The sequence below is a fragment of the Sander vitreus genome, chromosome 23 (genome assembly GCF_031162955.1).
Source record: "Sander vitreus isolate 19-12246 chromosome 23, sanVit1, whole genome shotgun sequence".
In the NCBI taxonomy this organism is placed as follows: Eukaryota; Metazoa; Chordata; class Actinopteri; order Perciformes; family Percidae; genus Sander; species Sander vitreus.
The window spans coordinates 15658703-15685810 of record NC_135877.1 but is presented as its reverse complement, the minus strand read 5'-3'; the positions used below and the strand labels follow the sequence as shown (position 1 = coordinate 15685810).

The following is a 27108-nucleotide window of genomic DNA, read 5'->3' as shown; positions in this document are numbered from 1 at the left end:
TAGCAGAACAAAGCTGCTATGTCAAACTGACAATGAAGTCGATGAATATATATATATATATATATATATATATATAACTGGCTGTAAATAACTACACGATGAGGGACAAGTAAATGAATGCCTTCCACTGCAGTGGTTATGGGCACCAAAAATACCTCCAGCTAACACCGGGGCCCCCTCTGGTGTTTGCTCAGGGGACTACAACAGCAAAAGCTGTGTGGACTCCATGACGATTAAAAAACACTTCAAATGTATGTTGATGATGCTAATAAGGTCCTGTAGAGCAGCAAACTGACAGTGGTTACAGGTACCATTACCATTAAATTATAGCGATCCAGCTGTGGATGAACTGCAGTGCTGTTGTGGGTAAAAGCAAGGCGATGACAGTGAAAGGGTATCAAGTTCCCTTGCAATGAGCAAACACTGACAAATATGTCTTCACAAACAAAATGAGATGCTGTACATGGTCAGGATGAATCCTGTTTGATTGTCAGAAGGTAATCTTACCATATCAATAGTTTTTGCAGGAGGAATTTGTGCAACCTCAGAGTTCTGTTCACAGTAGGTATTGTGTGAAATGTTTCGACACAGTCGCTGTCAAAAGATCTCCCAAAACAACACTTTTCTTGTGATTCCTTACTTAAATATAAACATGATCATCTAATTAGATTTTAGTGTATTTTGTGTGCATCAACTGCAAGTATCTAAATTTTCTTCAATGCTTTTATTCAGTCTCTCTTGGTTTTAGGAACTCAGATTACTAATCATCTGTTCTTCTTTGAGTCCTCGTGTCCGCTAATCCCTTTCTCTTATACTGTATCTCTGGGGCCAGGAGAAGAGCTGTAATTAAAAGCATTAACCCCCGTATTCATTAAGACTGCAGGATCTTTTAATTAATTAGAGTTGCTCTCTGCTGTAGGACGCTGGCCTAGCCGCTTCAATCAGGGGACTGTGTGCATATGTGTGGGCTTTAATATAGGACGGGAACTTTTGGGGATGTCCTTAACAATTGCAATATGTGCATAACATGCAACACATGCACTTTACGCAAAAAACTCACACGTGCCACAAACAGACTAGGACCTCATTCTCTGCCCGCCAACAACAATTCATCACAAAGACAAAGAGTGGACGAGCAAAGGGGACAGGCAGAACAAAAGGAGGAAGAGAGATACTCAAAACAAAAATGGGAATAAAATAAAAAGGTGTGTGACAGAGATGGCAAAATATGAAAATAGAGATCAAGAGTGAAGAACGTTGAGTAGGTAAAAGGAAAGGCAGAACAACGAGGAGTGGAGGGAGAGGGAGAAGAAAGAGGTGTTTTGAGTTGACCTGACGTACAGCTGACAGGACCGATAAAAAGGGTGACAGTGCTAATGTCACATCTCATGACTCAACACAGTCTGAAAAACACCTCCTACAGCCAAATGGCATCCGCGCGCACACACACACACACACACACACACACACACACGCACGCACGCACGCACGCACACACACGCACACACACACACCTTAACCCTTACCCTCACCCTAACCATAACCTAATTCTAACCCTAATCCTACCACCAAGTCTTAACCCTCAAACAGCCCTTTAAAGTTGTGGGGTCCAGCATTTTGGCCCCACAAAGCTGTCGGGACCCCACAAGTATACTGTATTCCCGGTTTTTGGACCCCACAAATGTAGTTAAACAAGAACACACCCACACACACACACACGCACACACGGGAATGTAAAACCTTTAGTTCAAAATGTAATGGTTTGCATGGTTGTTAATTGTGCTCTTTATAGACACAAAGTGCACTAGTGGGATATATTAGAGCTATTGTTTTTTGAAGTTGAAAGTGCTGTGTGAAATACGTGCAAAATGTAGGATTTACAAATAACTTCCAAATTGGGGAAAATAAGCCTATTCGCTTTCTTGCTCAGAGTTAGATGACAAAATCAGAGCTGGGAGGAAATGAAGTTAAGTAAACCCATTTGACTGCTGTGTTACATACACACAAAAACATACAGCGTGTACTGTAGGTCTAAATGTGTTTACTACCTCTACAGTGCCATCTTCCTGGCCCAGGGCCACAGCAGAGGGCTGTCTGCACATACACGTACACCGGATCCTGGACAACTTCTCCTCCGACTGGAACAGCACTGATCTTGTCCTGCCATCACGCACCTGACAGACACACACACAAACACACACACACACACACACACACACACACACACACACACACACACACACACACAGAGAGTTTTCTATGACAACCTGATAAAAGGCACATTATAGTACAGTAATACTTGTATGCACTCAATCTCAAAGAAAACAAACATTCCAGCTTCACATTCCTGCTTCAACCAGCCCACCGCCTTTTATTCATTAATTCAGTCCCTCTTCTTTATTTTCCCTCCGGCTCACCTGCAGTCTGTTGCAGTTATCTGCAGCTGACACGATGATTTCTTCATCATAGAAGAGAACGTCTGAGTCTCTTTTTAGGCAGACAGCTGAGGAGGTGTGCACCTTGTTAGTCTCCCATAACTACAAGAAACACAAGACAGGAAAGTACTTGAGTAGAACATAATGGACATTTTAACTGAAAGAGCTACAGCCAACATTCACTTTTCTCCTAAATTACTTCTTTGTAACCTGTATTTAAGCAGAGGAGTTGAGCTTGGGTGAGAAAACCTCTGCATCATATTAGTTTACATGTCAGCGATGTTGCTTATTAATCTATTGACTGACATCCTTTTGCTGCAAAGATAAACTGGGAATAACCTGTCTGTGGCAATAAATAAGACATCAGTATCTGTGTCATACATTTTTTTGTTTGGCAACTGAATTTCCAGGTTGCGTCTGACAGCACCAAAACACACACTGGTAATAGACACCTAAGCAAGAATTTTCTGGTCTTCTCGCTGGATTAGAAATGGGCCATACTTTCTCCTAAATGAAATGCACTTGGCCTATATTAGTTGTTATGTTAAGGATGGTTTCAGTTGCTGTTGGGGTAGATGTCGCCTCAGTGGTCATGTTTTAGGGGCCAGTGTACTCCATCAGAACTGTTTGTCAGATAGTCAAATAGCTTCTAGAACCCCACACCTTTCCAACGTCGGATTAGTGGGGCTGTGTCCCATTATCCATTATCCCCATATTTAAATGATATTGTGTCTCCCCCCTCTCTATGATGGCCAGCTTTTCACTCCAACGCCTAGTGTAGCCGTAAACACATTTGATTTCCACGTGGGCGAGCAGGACGTCGTAAGAACTAGTTCTGATCGAGCATAATCCGACCCCAAGATTTGTACTGTATTTCAATCTAAAGTTGGTTTCTGGTTATTGATGCCTCCTTGCCCCAGTTAGTTCTTACTCTTTTAAAAATTCTTACTTGTCTTTGATTTAATTATGATTTCAATTTTGTTTAACATAACACTGGTTTTAAAAAGTGCTGCATATGACCTACTGTACAATACTGTCACCAAAATAATGATGATAATTTGGGTGAAATAGAGAATTAGGATAGTTTGTCATTTGTCACACAAAATACTATTTATCAAAATAAAAACATGTTTTTACCACCTTGATATAACACAATATCTGTAATTAATAATAATAATAATAATCCTTAAAAACCATAAAGTCCAGGCTAAACTACAAATATAGATGTTATGTAATTACTTGTTTTCAGAAGAAAAATTGTTGCACCAAAAGCTACGACATAATTCCTGCACTGAAACTTAACAGCTGGCAGAGAGAGGACAGAGTGCAATTAGTCAACTTGTGATGTTCAGTGTTAGCATGGCTTTGATTTCACAAGCGGTAATTAGAGCAACACTGACAATATCTGTGCAAGCTGCAGACACAGTATAATACATGCACTGAGTCAGTCTTACCCTGACAGTCTGGTCATCAGAGCAGGAGAGCAGCTGTGAGCCGTCAGGAGAGAACTGGACACGCTGGACCCAGCTCAGGTGCCCGCTGCAGTCAGCCATCTTCTTATTGGCCTCCAAGTCCCACAGCTGGAAGACACACACAGATGGACAACTGTCCACTTATTCACCACTGTTTAGATACAGTACAGATACTTGGTACAGTAAGTGCAGTAAACAGTTCATACACAAGAAATGCAGAAAATGGGTCAGAAAGAAAAATAACAAAACAAACAATAAATATAAAAATAATTTATACATGTATTCTTTCAACAATATAACATGATAAAATGAAAAATATAAATTCATGATCGATGAAATATAAAACATGATCTACTGATGTTTTGAACATATTGATCATAAAAAGGACACCAAATATATAGTGCGATTGTGTGTATTGTACCTCCACAGCGTAGTTTGAGAATGCGATCGCCAGCAGGTTACTGGTAGAACAGGCGTGACAGTATTGCACCGTGCTCAGACGATTCGTTCTGATCTCCAACAACATGTCCGATGTCTCCACATCAAACACCTGACAAACAGCGACAAAAAGACAGCAAATCAGACTGTACTCGGTCTGGGCACAATATGTCTACCCTTTCCACTGCCAGCATATTTAAAAAGCTGCAATCATTTTACAGTTTTAAAAATAATCGACGCATAATGGCATTTTACTTATGCACCCACCAATAATTAGTCCTATGTAGACCAATACTAGATTGTTGAGGCCAATATGAATATTTGAGAGTTTAAAAACAATTTGGATATTATTTAAACAAATATAACATAAAACAAACTTGCTCCCTGGCGGACAAACTATGTAACGGCTACAATGTTTCTAAATGTCCTCAAACATATCTTTGGCATTTTTGTACTTCAGTTTATCTACGCTGATACCAGTCTGTGATATACGTTAAAGTCAGCTAATAATATAAAGCATGCCAATGTGAATCTACGTACATAGTATGTATTGTATATACTGAGTGTGTGTATTGAGCTGTACTGTACAATAAAAAGTGTTATGTTGTGCAAACTTGCAACATTAAAGTCCTGTGTTCCCTCTCCTTAAAGTCAAAGGAATGAGCTCAGACTTGTCTGCTGGGTTGTTTACCCAGAATACAAACAAATGTAGACATATAGAGGACACAGACAGACTGATTGCAGGACAAGACTGACTGATTTTGGAAAGCTCGGCAGGGGAGGGGTCGTTCACATTTACAACCAGGACACACATTCTTTAGACTCTCTGGAAGACAAAGTGACAAACAGCCTCTCTTCCCTGTCTGCTTTAATGAAACGACAAGTAGGACAAAGTGAACCCTGTGGTGTTAGATTTTAATCTGTACAGCTGAGACATGTACGACGAGAGAGAGAAAGATCCACACCCAAACCCTTCACACCCTCTTTATCACACATTCAGTACTTCCCACACATCAACAGCACACTACAGCAAACAGTAGACTGCATCTCCAATCATTAAAATATGAATATACCCTAGGGCTGTGCAATTCAACGAAATTGTAATCATAATAACGACGGCTCCTAATGAAAAAAAACCAATAATAATCTTGAAAATTATAATTATTTTTGCACAATACGTTTTGCAAGTAAACTTTTATTTTGTCTTGTGTTCTGAATGACAAAAACATTTCAAATGGGATGGGACTGTTTTTTAAGTTCAATAATTGCAACATCTTTCCAAAAGTCAATGAGTAATCGTGTTAAACAACTGTGATTTCAATATTGACCAAAATAATTGTAATTGTGATTTTTTCCATAATCGAGCAGCCCTAATATACCCTTTCAAACAAATGTTCACATTTCAAAATGCTTACCAGAGCAGCGTTCCTGGCTGCACATATGATGCGTTTGCCGTCAGCAGTCCAGGTGCTGCACTTGACAAGGACCTCTTCATCACTCTCTGCAAACATGTTTCTCACGTTGATTGTCTTCCACTCATTGGCAGACAACATCTGAAATAGCTGCATACATACATACATACAGATACTTAGTTACCAGCCCAATATGTTTAGTCATTAGGACAGCTTTACAAGTATCTAGTTTTATGGCAATCACCTTGACGGTACCGTCGTTGGAGGAAGTGGACAAATAGGTGTCATCGGGAGAGAAACAGCAGTGGTTGACTGGCTCAAAGTGGCCAAACATGGTGTTCTGGGAGGATGGCTTGTTGAGGTTCCACAGCTGCAGAAACAGAGAGAAATACAGTGAGAAAGAGATATATAAAGATAGATATGAGAGAGAGAGAGAGAGAGAGAGAGAGAGAGAGAGAGAGAGAGAGAGAGGCAGTTGCTTGTTGTAACAAAATGAGTACAGTAACTTACTTTTCTCTCTACTACCTGTACAGTATAAGCTTACTTTTACGATGGCCCCGAGAGTGAAACCAATTACAGAAACGCCATGCAAGGGGAGATAACCAAATAGAAAAAAATACAACCAAATACAGAAACGCTGCAAGTAGCACAGATGCTTGCGTTTTCTAAAGTTGAAGTGCGTTGAGCTCACAGGGCCACCAGCATATATATTTTACTCTTTTAGTGCAATGTATGGCAAAAAAATACATACTTGGAAAGAAGGTTACACAGCACACAAAGGAGGGAAGGTCAACAAGAAATAATTTAAACGATACACAAGACAGGCAAACAACAAACTCGCACACCTTGACGTTCAAGAACTTGTCGTTGGAGCAGGTGGCCAGCAGGAGGCGTCGTGTCGTGTTGGTAAACTGACAGTGGTTGACCTGCTCTTCATGCTCCTCCTCAAAGACCCTCAGCAGCATGGATCGCTCCACGTTCCACACCTGCAGTAAGAGACACACAGTGTCAAAAATGTTATGATAAAATGACAAACAAAAATTATGCGTTTGGTGTGTACTGAACTTGCCTGTGTGTTGCTGAAATCAAGCTGGTCACAATGGGTGAGCTATCTGCTTACCTTGACTTTCCTGTCACTGGAGCAGGTTGCTAGTAGAAGGTCGTCAGGGGAGAAGGCACAGCAGAGCACCTCGTCATCATGGGCCTGGATCTCTGTGAGCTTCTCACCTGAGGTGCTTTTAAACACCTGAGCGGAAAGGTACGATGACAGCAGTAACACAACAATATGTATATTCAGTAAAAGTTTAGTATCACCCATTAGGAACACAAACTCTTTTCCTGTGGAAGCTGTATTACAAAAAAAATTTCTAGAAGTCTATTAAACTGGATCATTTATGAGTGAATGACTTCCTAATGTTCACTGTGTTTACTATCACTTTTGGACACATCTTCATTGATATGCAGTGAAGCAATTCCCCCTATGGGAATTTTGATGTATATGCCCAGACTAACAATACTAAAGATAAAATCTGAAACCCAAACCTACAGTTACATAATAAATATGTGTATACAAGATACTTGAACACTTTATGCAGTGTATTTCAAGTGGATGCAGCAGAATTTTCTTTTAATAACATCATCTAGCAATAAAAGTGGATTGCCCTACATATTCCCTAGTATTTGGTCTCCATGGAAACTATTTGCATGCATGCACGCACACACACACACACACACACACACACACACACACACACACACAGAAACGTGTCTGCTTTGATACCTTTAGTGTCTTGCTGGCTCCACTGGAGGCGATCTTGGCTCCATCGTGGGAGAAGCAGGCGGAGTAGATGGAGCCCTGGTGGGGGTGGATCACCAGACGGGACAGATTCTCTACGCTGCTCTTATTCCTGTGCAAAAAACCCCCCCACAAATACAGTATCAGTCCAACCTGGGATACGCAGCCTATGATCACTATTTTTGTATTGTATTTCTGTACAATTTATAATAAGGCTGAATATAAAGCTAATATACAGGTTATTGTTCAGTTTACTAGAACTATGTTGTACTGGATAAATCAAATCCAAACAGAAGACCAATTGAATGCATTCATCTCCCTAAGTCACTTTGAATAAGATAATCTTGTGTCATTGCATTACTCCATTTTAGATGCATTGAATTTACATACAGCCAGTCAAAGTAGAGTTTCCCCGTGCTGGCCCGGTCCTGTGCTTGCAGTAGAGCCTGTCTGTAGACCTCGGAGGTATGTGGCTGAGACAGAGCAAGCTGCACCACGTCAGGGAAAGGACGCTGTTCCAGCTGGTGGCCGTTCAGAGAGAGAAACTCCTGGAATTGACTGCGCACTTCACTGTTCTGTGGGGACAGAAAATAAGTCTGCTGTATGTTACACTGACGAGAAACTCTGCACAACTATACTTCACAAAGCACCATAAAGGAAGTTTAATCTTTAAATAATTTCTTGATGTTAACACATTGTTTTGTGTATTGATTACGTTTGTCCCTGTTTACATATCCGTCACCCTAGTCTCACATTGCCAGCCCTATCTCTACAGCGCTGTACCGTCACCCTAACCCCAAGGGGTTTTGGCCTTATACTCTTTTTTGCTTGTGCTTTTGTCATGCAAGTCATTTACTCAGTGTTGTGTAAACGTTGTCTTAGTAAAGTGTTATATAAATGATGATGAAAATCCTTATTCTAAATCTAGCTTGTGAATATTATCTGTTTCTATTTAAAAGTTGTTTTTACATAAATGACTCAGTCTTCTCAGAAATCATCATACATGTCATCCATAAAGCACACTTTTCAGTTATACCGTACTTAATTATACCTGTAACTTGTACAGATAAACGCTTATTGAAAAATACTGATGAAACTACACATTGGACACAAGATTAAATTGTTACTTTGGCATAAAAATCCTAAATTACTGTTGCCAGTGCCTTTTTACTATGAACGTCCTGGTAAAACAGGTGTGGGAGTTATGCATAATAGCCCAATGCTTCCCCACTCGTGTCTGGTAAAACCATTTGCCAATTTTTAAATCTGCCCTCTTGCAATTATGAAAATTGGAAAGGAAACAGGGACAGCAAAAACAAGGTAGGGCAATAAACGTGTGTTTCTAAATGAGATAATCAAAAACAACTAGGGGGAAGTAAGTTTAGTAGGGTATACAGGGGAGTTGCATTTTAAGTGGTTTGGGGTCCTTCTGTAAGTAATTTTGGGGTAGGCCTAGGCTACACCACAGGCCAAGCAATCGGCCCGTTCAAAACAGGCACATTTTCAATAGGCACTGCACTAGTTTGATTAAATTCAAGGAGAGGACAAGGCAAAGAAAGACAGATGGACTTCTAAACCTGCATTTTCCCTGAAGATGGACTCATATCTGGGCAAAGTTCATATTTTAATAAAAGGGGAATGGGTGTCACCCTCACCTGCTGTAATCTTCTCTCTTGTGACAGTGGAAAAAATCAACAACACACAAAGTCACCAAATTTGCTTTGTTTCATACATAGTACAGTTATGTTATCTGCTGACCTCTTTGTCCAGAATGGGTCCATATTCCACATAGTCATTGATGAGGTGAGCTGGGCCCATGATCTGGGCCTTGATGCTAACCCAGTCCAGAGAAAACATGAGGGAGTAGAGCTCCTAGACAGAGAGGGAGTCAGAGAGAGATGCTTTAGCAACACGGTTATTGAAACTTTCATGCCAATAAAGTAAAACTGAATTGAATTTACATTGATATATACCTGTAGAAATACAGGTAAAATGGTACGTATGTGCAGTTTAATGAACTGTGTTCCACTGTTATGCATTAGGTAAAGCTATATACAGTTCTACAAATACTTTACAACTCATTTGGTTCATTGTCAAGCTCAATTATCACTAGTTGTTCATTTAAATGACAGAAATGGGGAAAATTATGTTGGAATTTGGAATGTGTGTGTGTGTGTGTGTGTGTGTGTGTGTGTGTGTGTGTGTGTGTGTGTGTGTGTGTGTGTGTGTGTGTGTGTGTGTTACCTGGGAGAGGTTGGCTTTGGCCATGTGGTGGGTCAGGAATCTGATCCAGTAGAGACATTCCTCATCTCCTGAGGTGGGAGGACCATCTCTGTAGTGCTGCTGGTACTGATGCACCACCTTATTGTGGAGGCTCTGAAACACACACACACACACACACACACACACACACAGACACACACACAGACACACAGACACACACACACACACAGACACACACACACACACACACAGACACACACACAGACACACATTTGCCCACTTTACAAAAAGATTAAAATCCAAACGTTTGAGCTCTTGTAAGGTTGCATCCAAACTTACCTCGAGCTGGGTGCGATTCTGCTCCACCAGGAAGTCCAGCTGGAGGTCATGGAGGTAGTACAGGTAGGGTTTATTGTTACTGTCCACAAAAAGCAGAGACTTGTTGACAAACTCCTCGAGAATGTCCTCCACGTGCTCCGGCTCCCGGTCCCACAGAACAGACAGCACCTGGAAGAAGGAATAACATTGTAGCCTGTGTGTCCTTGTTTAGAGCAAGATTATCCTGATTATTTGTCCAAATATAATATATAATGCAACATCCAAGTCATAGCTCTTGTTGTGTAGCCAAACCTTTGCAGGGACTTTGATGTCCTTCTCTAACACGCTAAGGTCCTTGTAGAGCTCTCGATGTTCGTCAGGTAGGACTTCAATGCTCGCATCCATGGCTTGGTCCAGGGCGTCGTAGTCGTAAGACGATGACTTCCTTATACGCTTGAACTGCTTCTGCTGCAACTGGTTGAGGTAGTAACGCCAACGGTTGGGTTTCTCTTTGAGAAGAGCCCCGATCAGGGACACCACCAGAGGGGAACCTGAGATGGCGGCACAGAAAAGCAGAAAAAAGTGTGTTTTAAAAGGCACAATATCACAATCTGCAAGAGGACAACTTACTAATATTTCTAAAGGGTAATTTACATTTGAGCAAATGCAGAATGAAATCCGGTCTTTTTTTCTTGTATAATCCTATGAGAAACATTCAAATATTTTAGATATATATGCCAAATTGTATATGTAACAATATCTGTAATTTATATTGGGGGAAAAATAAAGGATTGCATGCATGTATAAAAACGTTTCAGTTTACAGACCTTTGCATTCTTTGACTATGTTGCAAGCTTCCTCAGGAAGTCCGTGGAGTTTAGTGTTAGTGTACAGAGCAAGAATCTCAAGTCCCTTCTTTTCATCCAGACCACTCTCCACTTCCACCTCATATTTGGCACCTACAAAATAAAATAGAAAAGAATACATCTTCATTGTCGTTGTTTCACAACAACGAAACACAGTTTAGCAGCTCTCAATAAAAAAACAGAAACATTAAATTGAAATAGCAAATTCTGATAAATGCACAGCACATACATTTTTGAAGGCTCATCATGTCTTTTCCAGTGTAAATAAAATAATCACAAAAGGTTTAATTTATTCAATTGTGTGTAGTATCCAGATCAAAACAAATAGGGCACATACCACTAACAGAGTCAGCGAGGCTTCTATTTCTGGTGGTCAAAAGTATCCGACAGTGGATATCAAACGCCTTTAGTACCATGCTGTCCCAGATATCATCTAGAATCAGCAGAGATCTGAAGCCCAAACAGAAACAGACAAGTAATCAGAGACAAGAAAACTATGAAACATTGTTTACCACAACACCTACAGTGGCCTGTGTTATGGCAGATTACCAAACATAAGAGTATGTATTTGCACCACATGTAGACATAGTTGATTAAGAACAGGAAGACAAATGTATCTTCTCCATCGTCCATCAGTATTTTATCATTTACAGTATATATCCAAATGACATCTACTGGAAAATTTCCCAGAACCACATTTACTGCCACCACTTATGTGTGTCTTTGGTTCAATAAATAACTAAATAAATAAATATATATCTATCTTTTAAATCTGAGTAATACCATCCACGTTTTTTATGTTTTTATCATTTTCTCGTTATTATTTTTTATTTTAAGATATTTTATTGCAAAATGTTACTGCTACCAAACTTCTTTTTTTAAATTACTTTTTTTTTTGTCCGGTTTGTATTTCTTTTTAAATGTATCTTCTTATTTTGACTAATTATGCAGAAAACAATGGCAAATGATTTTATATGCTTGTGGATACTATATAAAATAATGGTGTGGTATCAGGTAATTGTTGCTGCTAAATGTTCTCCATATTTTACCATTTGTTTTGTATTTATTGCTTACATTTTTGCTGTGGCTTTAGTCCATGCTTAAAATCAACAAGCCCATTTGCCTTGTGTGTTTTAGTCAAATTTAAACAACAGTAATATCCATCTGTTTATCCAAACATATAGTAATATCTGGATACCTTGGATATCTGCGCAGGGTGAGGTAGCGCAGGCGCTCCTTGGCCTCATCCAGAGAGTTGGGGGGCCGGTGGAGGGAGGGGGAATCCAGGCTCTGCTCAAGACGGAAACACAATGACTGGATCTTCACCATTAAGTCTGGTTTGTCCAGCTGGCCAATGGACAGCCAATGGATCCCTCCGGGAAAGCACTCTGCAGATGGAAGAGGAAAAGGGAGGAGAAAGACATGTCAGAGAGGTAAGAGCTGAAAAGCTACCACAAACTGACAATCAGGCAAACATGTTTGAGATTGTAACATTATTGAGAATGAAAATCAGTCCAGGATTTGAATGCTTTTTCTTTCTATAGTTTCACTATGTATGCCAATAGTTAGTGTCAGCCAGTCAAAGAGTATTCACCTTCGATGAGTCCATGGTGTCTGACAGCCTCAGCCGCCAGGACGGATTTTCCTGAGCCTGCCATGCCGAAGACAGTGACCCAGCCAGGCTCTTTCTGCAGCCGGTAGAGTTTCTCCCTGACGCGGTTCACAAACTCTGGCCGGCTCACAAACACCACGGGCCTCTGTGGTACGCCACCTTCACTGAGCACCGTCTGGACTGTTAGAGAAAAAGGAGAGGAATTGACAGACAAGACCTAAATCATTAGGACAATAAGGGCAGAAACACTCAATAAGTGCTAAGGTTTTCAACCTTCCAAAATGACACTTTAAAGAATTTAAAATTGAGCTTTCAAGATCTCATGGTGTACTGTATTGAGCTACTGCAGTAACCCGACAATTCTGACCCAAACAGCGCATGCAACCGATCATCATCACTGCAAATTACTTTTTTCCCCCACTAACACTCAAAGACTCCCAAGCACTGACAGCACAACCTCCGTTCTCTCCACTTGGTGAAAACACCCAAAGCTCCTTTTTCTCACCATAAGATGTGCAGCCATCAGAGGAGCTTTTACATGCACCGGGTAACGTCTGCGGTAGGTCACCATGTAGCAGATTGGCCAAATCACTGTATGCCTCCTTGACCAGGGCATTGTAGAAAGAGATGTAGCCACGGTTGTCCTTCCTAAGCAGCAGCTCCAGCAGGGCCACAGCCTGATCCTTCCTGGTGGGCTACACACACACACAGAGAGAGAGAGAGAGCGAGCGAGCGAGAGAGAGAGAGAGAGAGAGAGAGAGAGAGAGAGAGATTAGAGATGAGACGTGGACTTCATAACATGCATTTTACATGCTGCTATTTAGAAGATTCTCATATGAGCTAGTGAAAACATCTATGATTTGCAATTTTTGACACAGAACAAGTTTTTAAAGGCATATGCATGTTGTTTTAACAGTCACAATGTATAAAAATAAACCCACCATGTCATACAATAAAAGCATGACATTTTCTAATGTTGCTCAAGTCAAAATAAGCCATTGATAGTCATAGATAATAAACATACGCAGTTACAGTCAGGAGTAGGAGGCGCAAAGGTCAGACCCACAGAGTGTAGAGAAGATAGAAGATATATCTGATTCTTGGTGCTAAAATCAGAGACCGGGGTGAAGATAAAAAGATGGATTTTTTAACAAAACATATGGGCTATGCTGCTAGTTCACTTCATACAGCTGCTAATATGTATTCTTTCAGTGTGTCCCTCAGCATAGTCTCGCTTTGCCAGACCATCCACACGCTGCGGAGCGGAGGAGGGTCTGGCTAGTCCAAATAGCATTCCAGGATGGGAAAAAAACATATTCTGGTTTATTGGCATTTCTTTAAACCAATCACAATTGTCATGGGCGGCGCTAAGCTCCGCACAGAGCCGCTGTAAAATAGTTGTGCGAGAGAAAACTCAGATTGGACAGATAGTCTAGCTAGCTGTCTGGATTTGCCCTGCAGAGATCTGAGGAGCAGTTAACCATAGTCCTCATGAATACACCGGAGTTTAAAATTCCAACACAAAGAAAGAGGAAGGAAACGGACATACATGCATCCGGCGGAATTTCCTGCGGCACCGGAGCAATCCCGGAAGTGGAACGTCCAGGACATAGACTACCCTCAGCATAACCAAAGATAAATCTGCTCAACTGTCATTCTGTAAAAAAAAGAGCCAGCTAATTGCTGAAAGACTCCAAGGGCAACAAGTGAAAAGGAAGGTGAGGAGTTTTGTCTTGAACAACCCTGAAATCCTGGACATTAATTGGGAAGATAAAGTGGGAAAATGTAAACCAAATCAGGAGGACGGTGACTCACTATATGGACAATGACAAAGTCCAAGAGGAGGAAAGGAGAGCAAGATTGCATAAAAATGGATTATTCAAATAACAGTGGGAAAACGCAAAACAATTTTTCAACCAAATGAATCTAGGATAAAAGCTTTATGTTGATCATATTTGGTGGCAAACGTGTGTCAGTTTTGATAATATCAGGAACAAAAAGCAGCAACATAGAAAATCCCCTTCACCTTCTCAGCTTGAGCAGAGGCTCACCTGGTTCCTGATTCTCTCCTCCTCATCCACAGTCAGCACACCATCACTGATCATATGGTCCATCAGGTAGGAGGGCTTTATGTCCTGCTCCAGTCTGTGGCGAACGCGCAGCAGACAGCTCCGTGCCCCTTCCTCCAACGCCATCTCTGCACAACACGGCCACCATGCAGGATCCTGGTACACTGCAAATGAATGGAGGAGATACCTGGAAGTTTGATAAACTTCAGTGATATACACACAACATAGCCAAAAGTATGTGGACACCAAAACATTACAGCCATGTATAATTGTTACATTTCATTCCAAAACTACGGTATGTACAGTAATATATCCATAACAGCCTCTATACTCTTCTGGGAAGACTTTTCACAAGATTTTGGAAAGGCTGCAAATATTTTCTCCCATTCAGCCACAAGATATTTTGCAACTCTCACAGTAACAAATAATAATAATGATGATGAAAATAATTGTTAGTTGCAGACCTACATGACAAACAGCCTCAAAATACACAAAGCATGCAGACACTATTTATATAGTGTACTTGTGACCAGTGGTGAAATAAGTACTCTTACCATCGTAATACCACAGTGTATAAATACTCTGTTACAAGTAACAGTGATGCATTCAAAATGATACTTAGGTAAGAGTGCAAAAGTATAAGCATCAACATATACTTAAAGTACCAAATGTCAATGTACTCATTATGCAGGACGTCCCATTTCAGTATAATGAAATGTAATGGAAATATGTAAGTAACGTAGTTAGTTTCCACTACTGACTCTAATATGTGCCGCAAATAGAAATACAAGAAGAGGAAGGGGAAGATCCTAAAAGTGAAAATGCAAGAGCTTATTAGCTGTTCACAGAGTCCTTACCCCGTACCCATTACCTTTAGAGCTTAAGCAGTCTCCATATTATTTTGTTCTAAAGTAATACAATTTAGAAAGCTTACCGACCTGGCTATCGATTCATTTATTATGAACAGCATGTAACTTTAGTATCATCAAAAGTGAGCTACTTTTACACAGCTCTGCAGTGTCACTGAATGTGAAAGTGAATACAAATACTGCACGTCAGGGCTAAAGTTACCTATGCTGACATACTATCGCGACCTTTCATCTTATCATTCACCTAGGTTAGACTGACACACTGCTTATGTCAATACTTGTCACTATAAGTTTACTCATTTTGACCTAGCTAGCTAACGTTACTGAAAAATAAAACAAAGAAAGTAACCACTAGTAGTTAACGGTTTGTTACTTACGAATGTCTTCTTTTCTTTGCCCTTTGCCGAGGAAGGTATTTGTTGAACTGTTTATAGCTGAAAGTCACGTTTTAAAGAAGCTTATCAGTAAAAGAGGGCAATTTATTTCTCTGTTAACGTTGTACTACACGCCCAATTTTGAAAGAAGAGAGCTTCCTGATTCACAACAACAAAAACAACTGCCCCGGTGTGAAGCAGCCAATTGCGTGGCGAGATTTCAATCACGTGAATAGTGAAGTCATGCATTCACGATTCTGTAACTGGGCAAACTGATGCTGCTTTCATGGACTCCTCCTCTGCCCGGATATTAGTCGGTTCACTCATTAATACGTCTTTTTCGCATTACTTTAGCCATTTACTAATCTGTTAGTTTAACCAAAAGTACTTGTGTACAGCACTTATTTTCTTCTGAATTTCTGATACTGCCTCAATGCTTTCCGTCTGCTAAATTTTACATTCGTTGGTAATCCAAAAGGTTTTCCATTTTTGTTTGAAACTCCTGAATTGCAAGATTTTCGGACTGCATTTTAAGGTAACATTACTGCCTAGTGACAGGAAGAGATGAGAGCATGTTTATTCCACAAGCACAATATACGGATGCACTGATAAGGCAAGTATAAGTAGCCATACATAATTGTATATTGCTGTGAATAAATCAGCTTGTGGTCAGACTTGCAAAGCACTACTACTTTCTGAATATAAAGTCTAAATCAAAATCCCCCCACTGTATCTCCATTTAAAGATATTAGTTACATTTAATGAATTTGGTCCTTATTTTATCCCTAAGGATCTAAATCTCAAATGTTCCAGTTTCTCATTTTCATTATAACGTCCCTCAAACAGCAGCATGTAATCAGGGATGTCCAAGGCAAAAAACATGTTTATTAAAATTCTGAATAGTTGATGTATTATGGTTTAATGTAGCTTTTTATTTCAGTTTTGTTCTATACATGTAATAATTTTGAATAGCATTTGAACTAGCGAAAGATAATCATTGAGGTAAAAGTATTTGAAAAAAAAGATGATTAAAAATAAACACATTAAGATTAACAAATTTTCCTCAAATAAATGATGTGGTCAGTAGTCTTTTTGAAGTTTTATTATAATAACAGTGATAGAGAAGAGAACAACAACTTCCAACATTTTCATGTAAAAGAACGCAACTGCTTTTCTTTGTGCATCATTAGGCCCACTTTTGAGTTCAGCACCTTTCATTTCCCCAAAGGTTCTAACAGCCAACACAGCAATACTGTAACTACAGTACCTCAAAATGTAACAGAATCAACATAAGTATTCAACTGGCAGATAAGTAAATTATAGAACATACATGCGACAAGTTACTCAAGTAAAAACTGAAAATGATTTAACCTCAACACAAAGCTACTCATGCAGACAAAGGTTGTTTCGAAGTCAAAATCCGAAACTTTTTTTTTTTCTTCCTTTTTTAAATTCCTTACTTAGTAATATCAGTGGATTAAAAACAACACAGAACATTTCGTTTTCTGGCTGATAAAGTTAAAGGGAGAACAATCAAAAGGACTAATTCAATGGGAAAGGGGCGATCTTATGTTTTGCCTTGAGATGTTCAAACGTGGTCATAGTTATAATATATAAAATATATACCTTAGAATTTTAACAGTGATAAATAACTTGTTACACAAGTAATCTGATATGCTACTTTTCTAAATATACAAGCGTATTCCTTTTGCTTCATAAAGCTTATTGTATGCTTTATATATTCTAAGGTTCTGCCCTTTCCCCCTGTGGACTCCCTCCACAATAACAACAGTCTGACTACAAACAAATTTACAATGTAGGGGTCACCATAAGGTTCAGAAATGGATCACACTTACACTGGTTTGAAGCTGTAAATATTCACAAGAGAGCATATTTTAGAGCATTTATCACAAAGGATGCAGGTCACGTTAAATGTCTAACACATAGCGCCTACACTGCAGTGCCTTTACTGCTAAATGTAGTGATAAACTACATTTACAATACGATGAAGATAACTCCAGTGGCCTGACAGCAGTTGTACTGCCTAGCTATGGTAATACCTCCTTAGCTTTAGCCATGTCTAGTAGACAAAAAAGACTCATTTGACTACACAAGCCAGAATATGGTTTTAATTGGAGGTGATAGAGTCCTGAGTGGTGTCCTGAGGATGGTTTGCTGCTGGTGGGTTGCTGATGAACATCAGCTTTCTTATTATATCCGCGTAGAAAGGTCCATAGACAGCCTTGTTGTAGTTAACCAGGGAGATGAACTTTGCTCCCATCAATGCTAGTTCAGGCTTGATAGCAGTCAAGCCAGCTGGTACTGTTTCAAGTTTGACCTGGGGTTTAGGATCACAGATGAGTGCCATGAAGTAGTGCTGCACACGATCCTCTGCACAGACACAAAGAGAATAAGAGAAAGGGAAATAACAGGCCAAACAAACCTTCATGTTTGAGTAAAAAATAATTTGGGGTGCTCTGCTCGACACTGACAATTTTACTCACAATGCATATTCCTCTTCCAATTAAAATTATATGAAAACATCTTTACAGTCCCGCAAAAGGCTCAAATAAGCACACAGTCACTCCTGCTCACTCTATCTTACCAACGAGAGTGCGGATGGGATTGTCCTTCTGAGTGATGCTGCAGATCTGGCCTGTGAGGGTGCCCTGCAACGCTGGGGTTAGGGCAGGGTAGTTCCTCTCTGTTAAAGACTTGTTGAGCTCACAGCAGATCTGAGCACTGACACCCTTTAGTGCCTCTTCTAGGTTAAAGCCCCTACAGATTGAAGAGGAGAGGAGAGTTCTGGTAAAGTAGATGGTAAATAACCCATGATAATCAGTTGTATGTTTGAATACACATTGTGGATTTAAGATGGATAAAAAAAAAAAAAAAAAAAAATAAAAAAAAAAAGTCAACTGACGGGCTATGCATCCCATCCAGCAGCACACTAATCATCCTCTTCATGCGGTCAGACAGGGAGGGCAGATCCTGGATAGGCCCTCCAACGGTGCTGTAGACAATGAGCAGGACCTCGTTCACAGCCTGATACTGCTGGAGCTTCCGTTGAATCTCTCGCAGACGTGTCTCATCAGTCATCCAGGTCTAGAGAAGAAGAAAAAGAAGCTTAAGAATAGTTTGACATTTTGGAAAAGACACTTATTTGTCTTCTTAAATCAGATAAGAAGATGGATCTAGAGTCATGTCTGTACGCAAGTATGGAGCTGAGAGAAGATTGGCTTAGCTTAGAATAAAGACTGGAAACAGGCACAAACAGGTTCTGTCCAAAATTTAATCCACCTACCAGCACCTCTAAAGCACACTATTTCGTAACCTCACACATTCATGTTAACGACAAGACTACGCAAAATCATGGCTTCCACCAAAAGATAATTACAGCAGGCAACGCCCCGTAAAATAAAAAAAGAATATTTCAATATGTATATTTCACAACTAACACCTGATATACAAAAAGGTGACAGCCGTTAGTTGCATACGCAAATTCAAAACACACGCACCTCAGGCAGTGGACTCTTATCATAGTCCCATGTTAGGATGCTGAGAAAGGCAGTGTTGAGGATCTGAAAGGGCCCGGGCACCAGTCGCTGTCCTTTCCCCGGACCGTTGGGCTGTTCTTTGGGGATGGTGGTCGACAGCTCCTCCAGTGCTGACTTGATCCAAGAGGTGGTGTGCTCCAAAGCACCTTTATCACAGCAATACAGATTGAGGAGTTGGTTTCGTAATACTTTTTCTGACAATTAACAGAATGTTATGAGTTTCTTCCACTGACCATATATCTGGCAACAGAAATAGTAAAAAAAAATAAAAAAAATACAGTATTTAAAGCTATAGAGATGGTGTCCTCACTGGGTGTTTTGTCCAGGATGCTCTGAAACTTTTCCCTCTCGTATTCAACACCCTGCCTCTGCAGCACAGGCCTCAGATTATCGATTGTAAAGTTGACTGTGTCTGCCTTCATCAGGTCCAGCACACGGAAGACCTCCCTGGAGGATAAAAATAAATAATAAAAGCCACTGGGATTGAATTGCTTCTTATAAAATAGCTAAATAGGAAAACTCAAGTTTTTCTCTCAGACTGACAATACAATATCTGGTCATAATCAATTCAAAAGCTTTAACACGCCATGTGTGCATTTACCTGAACAGTGTCACTTTGTTATCGGAGCTTTCACGGAGCTTCTTGATTTCCTCATCTCTGGCTGGCGCACACATCTTGCCCATGGTGGTGATAATGTAAGAGGCAAGCCCCTGGATGTCTACAGCATCGTTCTCAGCCTGCTGACGAATCAGATCCATGTCCAGCACCTCCATAATCTGGGTCCGCATTCGATTGGCACCCGGATTAAGAAATGACAGTAATATCTGTCCAAAGAGAAAAATGATAGAAAGCATGATTTAGAACTTTATTAATAAGTGATGTTGCTCAATCGTTGCCGTTTTTCTACATATACCAGTCACAAAAGGAGAAGACGGAGATATCGAGAAGCAGTTACAAAAGGATCTTTAATATGTAAGAGGACTGCTATATAGATCATGCTGCAAATAAATGTATGGAAAAATCTACAGATCCAGTGAAGCTGTAAACATCACATTGTGTGTGCTGACCTCTCTGATCTCCTCCAATAATCTGATGGCTTGCCCATACTCAGGTGGGTCGTCGTTCAGCTCCGACTCCAGGATGTCCCAGAAGGCCTTGTGGACAATATCTCTAACTATCTTCCATAAACTACAAAAAAAGAAAAGAAAATTGAGGATTTAGATTAGCTGAGTATATAATCTGTCAGAAAAAATGGCCATTTCTGAAATGGGCTTTAGTAGGGATGATGCACAAGGTACTAAATAACAGACATAGATCTCCTAATAAAAATTAAAAAAAAACACAGCATCAATCTTTTTGTTGAGCATTGAAAATATAATCTTATCTGCTGCTGTCCACTCTTCAATTAAGAAATTCTCCTCCTTTCCTTTGCTCCCCTGATCTCTAATGTCTGTCCTCTTCACTCGCGTGTTCAGTGTTGTGCTTAAGATAAACAGAGACAGATGTCAATGAATACAGTAGAAACAGTGAAGTATGGTGCACGCATCATTTCTCATCCGTCTCTTTACTATAAAATGCAATCCAGATCCACATTTATTATAAGATATATGTATCAAAAGGTTGTCTCTCTATCTGATTTCTACAATAATATTGATCAATACACTTAAACATTAGGTACTTATTTTTATTAGATATGGGGACTAAACTATTGACATAATTTGAGTAAATTCACCTTGTCTTTAACTGAAGTCATCAGAATACCCTTTACTTTGAAGTAGCAATAACCTTTACAGGCAGTGTAACAATGGCTGGACATTTTAGGTATTAGTAGAGAAGCCCCTATATACTGTAAATGTACGTCATGTCCCTAGTTTATTTAAACTGCGGTTCCTCTTTATTGATGCAGTTTGTCTGAGCTGTTCTTAATAATTTCTCACCGTTTTTGTCATTCACCTTCAGTTGGGCACATATAATGGCATCTCTTTGGATTTCCGCCGTCTCTTGTTCCTTTGAAAACTCACATATCAGTTTCACACATTTGTGTTCTATGATAACAGGTTCCCTTCCATGAGGTGTACACATACTCTTGTCAATACTGGGAAACCGTTTTAGAATTAATTAAAAGGTTAAATCTCTGTGAGCAGAGCTAATAACAGAGTGTGAAAAGTTAGAGAGAAATCCCAGAAGTTTTCCATGAAGCGCGTATCGGGGCTTGTGTCGTTTTAGACAAATCACGCCATTGATGCCTCCGGAGCCTTGCTTCCAGATGTGAATGGTTCAGGAAGTGGTTCGAATCTACACCAGTTTTATTATACATCCATGATATACAGTACACAAGCAAGTTCACTGCCCTCTGCCCAGGTAAACCACTGCCACTTTACAGTTTTAGAATACCAACATTGCCCATCCTGCCATCATTGTATTATGACCAAAGGTTTTACACACATTTGATAGCCAAATTCCTCTCAAGGCAATTAGTTTAATATACAGTTATGTTATACAATAATTCTATACCACCAGAAAATACACACTACATTTATATAAATGGATTATGTGGAAACTGATTTTTTTCCTTCATTGCCATTTCTAAGCTTTTACTGGCACAGAATACAGTTTCACAGATAACATCAGATCATCAGTAATATATCTGCCTGTTTTACATTCTTTGACCAACAGGTGGTATTGTGAGCCCATAAAGCCTCGAGAAATTAACCTTTTTGCGAACCAATTGGCCAGAAAGCTTCAGCGTTTCATGGGGCTTCATCTCGCCATCAGTGAATAGTACAAAGCAACCGCAACTATAAATACTATAAAACCTGACATTTGTAATCAAAGCTCAGGTCCACTTTTATGTTTTTGTAAAGCTCATAGCTGACAAACTGGCATTTAGGTTCACTGATAATCCACAAAACATGATCAGGGTGTGACCAAATGGAGAACTTTTCACAACATACCTGTCCTGAGGCAGGCTCTTCGGCTCCAGACAGAAGTTGCCGTTCACAATCATCTCATGGGCAAGGGTGAGATTGGACAGGTCTCTGGCAGAATCCATGACCACATCCAGGGTTAAGGTTTTGGGTGGGCTTGCTGTGGGAACCAAATATTGAACTTTGTAAATAGATGAAAATGAGCTTTAACAAAAAATGTGGGAGCATAAAATTGGCTGTTGAAGTTGCATGATGAGAATGGTGAAGTTAATAAGTCCTGTGATTGTGGATAAAATACAGGCTCTGAAACATTAACTACAACAATGCTTCTGCTTAAAATTGCTTTGTTAGATCTCATTGCTTTCCTTAATAACGTTTTTTAATTGGTTTACCCCGTCTTAGGCTTGTAGTGAAGACCAAATGGTTTTTAACACCCTTGGAAGCCAGTACAAACAAAATGGAATTATAAATATTAATTGTCAAAGTGCAGTCTGAGTCAGTGCAAAAACCAAACCAACTAACAGGCCTTTCCTGAGAAAGGAAAACCAGCATGGACATGAAAAGTCAGAGGTTGTCTACTGAGCTTATGGAGAGACCAGAAAAGGTGAGGTGGCAAACTCACAGGAAGGTGTGCTATGCTTGCTGGAGCAGTCGCTAGTGAAGCTTTCACGGTTGCTGGTCGACGTCATGCTGTCACAGCGCTCTGACGACGACTCCACATCACTGCCTTGATCCTCACCGCTGGATGTGGATGCAGGTCGCTCATCATTTAGAGGCATCTTAGGGATATAGCTGCACATGAGAAGTTGGTTACAACCCTTAGCTTGTTAGCTATAACTTCAGCAGAATGAGTTGCTTAAAATGTATTCCAAGTGAACGTGTTCAGCACATCACAAGTTAATGGGTTTCTTACTACCTTCAAAATAAACACAGGAACAGGTTTAGAATTTTAAGTGAAAGGTGATCATTCCTCCTTTGTGTGGAAGCTGCTCTGAAAAAATAGGCTTGGGGCTGAGAGCCAAAGAGTACAGATGTTAGAAAGTATTGAGAGACAGACTAACGCATGGTTGGTTTTGGTCTTTTCATGGCATTTACTGAGAAAAACAAAATGATCCATGGTTGGTTTAAACATTAAGTTGTTAAATTGTAATAATTTGCCAGCTGGTTAGTTAGCTAGCTTGCTAGGGTCTCAGTCTAGCGCCAACCACGGTGCAGAGAATGAGGGAGAGAGGTCTACGGTCTCCAAGTTTTACGGTATAGTGCACTATTATTATTAGTTTATTTCAGTGTGTAGGTATGCAAATCTTTTAAAAGACATGTTTATGTTGAAATAAATATACCTGTACAAGTAGTTATGCATCTTGTTGTACATTTCCCCTTTTTATGGAAATAATGTGCAAAAATAAATTAGTTCGAACCTGTGTTTTTTTAAGAAGGAATATTTGTCAGTATAATATAGGAATATTTATAGGAATAGGAAACGTCCTTTTTGGCTTATTGTGACAGCCCTATTGCGTATTGGATTGATCATATAAGATGAAAATGAATGTGTGTGCCCTCTCAACTTTAGGCGTTTGCTTGCTTTACTCACTTCCGTTTTTGTGCATTAATCGCTTAAGCTGAACAGCCAATCAAGAGTGATTCCTCTCACTGACACGGATACGCTCTGCCGAAAAAATTCAAATGAGGGTCGACGATGCGGGACAAACTGGCTGTATGAAGTATAGTTTCTGAAAAGCTAACATGAAGCTCAAAGTGGACAGCTCCCAATGGCTCTGGCAGTCACCATGTTGGCAGTGCCGGACAACGGCTTATCCAAAAATGGGCAAAGAGGTGGAGTGTGGATGGAGCTGAGGCGGGCTGAATGAATCCTACGCTTGCCTACTGAAAGACAGCAGCCCACCTGTCACTCAAAGTGGCACATCCTTAAATCATGCAGAATTTTAAGCTTAAATATAATTTAACTGGGTGAGTTATGAAAAAATATGCAGTTGTCAAGAATGGGGACATTATCTATACAAACCAAAAAAGTAAAGCGGTAAAGTTACTGTAAAGTTGGGCATTTTAACATGGGAGTCTATTGGGATTGACTCCCTTTTTGAGCCAGCCTCATGTGGCCACTTGATGAACTACAATTTGTTGCACTTCCGCATTGGCTTCATTTTTAGGCACCAGAGGTTGCAGCTTGGGGACACACCGCAAAAAACTAGGGCGATGGGCACTCATCGTCGGCCCAACTTTGGCCAACAGCCGACTGTCTCCCTGGTGTGTCAGCACCATTAGAGGGAGAAAGAGTGTGTGGCTGTCAGTGAGTGAGAGAGCATTCAATAGCGTGCCTGCAATAGTTGCTGTTGCCAGGGTATTTAACAGATTGTAACAAAAACACGAGTCACACTCAATAAAAAACAGATTGTGGGCCAGTCTCCATGGAAACAGAGATAGCTGCCTTTTGTATCAACTTCTTGTGAAACTCGATAATAGTACATTAAGTAATTCTTTGGAAAAACACCTGATGATTCAATGTCCCTGAGTTGAGTGTTTACTGCCACAGACGTCTACAACACTATCCAAAGTCAGGACACAAACGGAACCCTTTTCCATAACTAGGTTTAAACAAAAGCTTGTATTCCTTGAGAACAAAAGGGACACTGTGTCCAGGCCTGTCTGAGATCAATTGTGTCTCCAGGGCAACATGGGACAACAGAGGGCTTCTCAACCGGCAGAGCGATCCTGTTACACCGGTTTATATGTTGTCTGTCCTCCACACAAATAAAAATAAAAAACACATAGCATAAGAAAGAAAAACTATTTGTAAGAAAAACACAAGCTAAAACCAAACTACACCATATAACTTGTCTACACGTTATCAAAACAAACAAACAAATCACCACACTTGGCTAAATAAAAACCCCACAATGTATCTTGACTACTGTAACACCCTTAATCTAGTAGGCCTCTGCCTTTCTAATATTATCTGCCAGCACTGTACAGAAATGTTAGATTGTTCATTAATGTGCACTAATGTGCACTGTCCCAAATAAACAAAAAAGACAGTGCTGACAGGGTGACCCTTGGGTGTTCCTGTCCCTGGTCATGGTTATCTCCTGCCAAAAATGAATGCACACTCCCTCGCTGCTCTTTTGGTTTAAAGATAGCTCAAGGGGTGGGGGTGGGGTGTAGGGAGTGTGTGACTTATATGTATCCCCCGCTGTGCAACTCATTCATTACATCATCTGCTAGACTTGACAGCTAGGTCACAGCTAAGCAGCAGGCCAATTTTCAGAGATTATCTAGAGTGATGGGAGCAGTACAGTCCAGAAAACTGATTATGGATTAGGTCTGTCATCTGCTGCTTCATTATAAGAAATCTTCTGAATAATAGGTAAAATATAAAACCTAAACATTTGACATGTGATTTAAAAAGACCAACGATTAGAATGGTTTTGACTGATTTGAAATATACTGTCAATTGTAGACTGTATTTCGATGGATAGAGGGATCTTCAGGGATCCAGATTCGACTGCAGTGTAATGTAAACAAAGCAAAGGATCAGGGAGGCTGGGCTAACTACACGGGGAGTCTCGTTATTGGCTGCAGCTCCCTGTCCCTCATTCCTACATGGAAAATCGTTGGTTACATTGCTGTGCACGTGGAAAGAAAAAAAAAATATCCACGCGTTAGAAGTGGGTGACACGTGATCTGAGCAGCGCAGACCATAACAATAACTTCATGTAGCCAACATTTAATGCAGTAGCATACATTTTATGTATATGCCCACGCCAGAACCCGAACAAAACGTACAGTAAGACAACATGCATTACGCCCTTACTGCAAAAGACATTTTATAGATAACCGTCAAAGTCGTCACTGCTTATATTATGGCATTGTTTACATGACAGTCTTTGTTACTTGACCAAACGCCCAGGCTATAACAGCCGAATATAAACCATGAACATTGTTACTTTTATATAGCAGCTATACGTTGACATTGGCGTTGTCGTGATAGTTGGAACCTTCGACGACTGTACTCAAGTTTCCACTCCACAACAAAACCAAAATGGACGTAGTAGTTGCGAACAGAACCAGCCGAATGCTTCGCAATTTCAAATAGAATAAAATGTGTTAACAAACGCGACTTTTACCTCATTCAAGTCTCCGGAAAAGGAGACTGATACCAAAAATAGCTCAACTCTGAAGAGAAGATTCGTCGTCGTCGTCCTGTGAAATTGCTCTCTGTTTAAAGGTCTTTAGTTACCCCAGCTGGCTTTAAGGACAAACAGACGAAACCATGCGATACATAGGGGCAATCAACAGACGACTAAAGGCGAACACAAGGTTTATGATTAAAGAAAAGATTAAATAAGTATTTCGATTAAAGTATACGTTTTAAACTGGTATACATAAAACGATATGCACACATTTAGCTAAGGCAAATTTATATAACATTCTTCACTATCTCCCTCTTGGTAAAAATGGTACGCTCTGCTTTTCTTCACGTGGGGCGTCTTGTTTACGGATGTGACCTCAGTGTGTTTACAAAAGTGTATGTTATTGTAATAGGGACTCACGTTCTCTTAATACATCCATGGGACTCACTCCATGGAGTTACCCCGCATTTGAAGTAAATCCCCCCAAAGTAAATTTTTCGGGTTAAGACTTGGACAGCTGAAAGTACATGTTGCATTTACGTGGTATAGCTTATTTGAAGCTATACTTCTTGTGATTCTTGCTGTTGCGAGT

The 27108-nt window shown here is 40.1% G+C and overlaps 2 protein-coding genes across 5 annotated transcripts in view; both read right to left on the bottom strand.

Moving 5' to 3' along the window:
- apaf1 (apoptotic peptidase activating factor 1) overlaps positions 1 to 16055 on the bottom strand; it is a 46729-nt gene extending 30674 nt beyond the window's left edge. Inside the window, exons 1-21 of one of the 3 annotated variants that reach the window (XM_078281496.1) lie at positions 15887 to 16055; positions 14623 to 14827; positions 13077 to 13266; positions 12554 to 12751; positions 12158 to 12347; positions 11297 to 11409; positions 10921 to 11052; positions 10406 to 10644; positions 10115 to 10282; positions 9797 to 9928; positions 9311 to 9424; positions 7943 to 8127; positions 7538 to 7664; positions 6878 to 7003; positions 6603 to 6743; positions 6002 to 6127; positions 5761 to 5907; positions 4329 to 4457; positions 3890 to 4015; positions 2418 to 2537; positions 2049 to 2174 (exon numbers count right to left, since the gene is read on the bottom strand). In XM_078281496.1, coding sequence (XP_078137622.1) covers positions 2049 to 2174; positions 2418 to 2537; positions 3890 to 4015; positions 4329 to 4457; positions 5761 to 5907; positions 6002 to 6127; positions 6603 to 6743; positions 6878 to 7003; positions 7538 to 7664; positions 7943 to 8127; positions 9311 to 9424; positions 9797 to 9928; positions 10115 to 10282; positions 10406 to 10644; positions 10921 to 11052; positions 11297 to 11409; positions 12158 to 12347; positions 12554 to 12751; positions 13077 to 13266; positions 14623 to 14766 — 2973 coding nt within the window. In that variant the 5' untranslated portion in view covers positions 14767 to 14827; positions 15887 to 16055. Of the gene's footprint in view, positions 1 to 2048; positions 2175 to 2417; positions 2538 to 3889; positions 4016 to 4328; positions 4458 to 5760; positions 5908 to 6001; positions 6128 to 6602; positions 6744 to 6877; positions 7004 to 7537; positions 7665 to 7942; positions 8128 to 9310; positions 9425 to 9796; positions 9929 to 10114; positions 10283 to 10405; positions 10645 to 10920; positions 11053 to 11296; positions 11410 to 12157; positions 12348 to 12553; positions 12752 to 13076; positions 13267 to 14120; positions 14229 to 14622; positions 14828 to 15886 lie in introns of those variants that run through there. The other 2 variants (XM_078281495.1, XM_078281497.1) reach the window with 2 other exon arrangements.
- Positions 16056 to 16970: 915 nt separating this feature from the next.
- Positions 16971 to 26621, bottom strand: tcp11l2 (t-complex 11, testis-specific-like 2). 2 transcript variants are annotated; one of them, XM_078242552.1, is made up of 10 exons: positions 26511 to 26621; positions 22991 to 23160; positions 22396 to 22528; positions 20509 to 20629; positions 20042 to 20265; positions 19751 to 19887; positions 19402 to 19586; positions 18807 to 18988; positions 18489 to 18661; positions 16971 to 18274 (listed from the first exon to the last, which is right to left on the bottom strand). In XM_078242552.1, exons 1-10 carry the CDS (start codon positions 26513 to 26515, stop codon positions 18012 to 18014), a joined length of 1593 nt encoding a protein of 530 aa, XP_078098678.1. In that variant the 5' UTR covers positions 26516 to 26621; the 3' UTR covers positions 16971 to 18011. The 2 variants fall into 2 exon arrangements, with proteins under 2 accessions (XP_078098678.1, XP_078098679.1); XM_078242553.1 differs by having other exon boundaries at positions 18128 to 18221.
- Between the last annotated feature and the right edge of the window lie 487 nt (positions 26622 to 27108).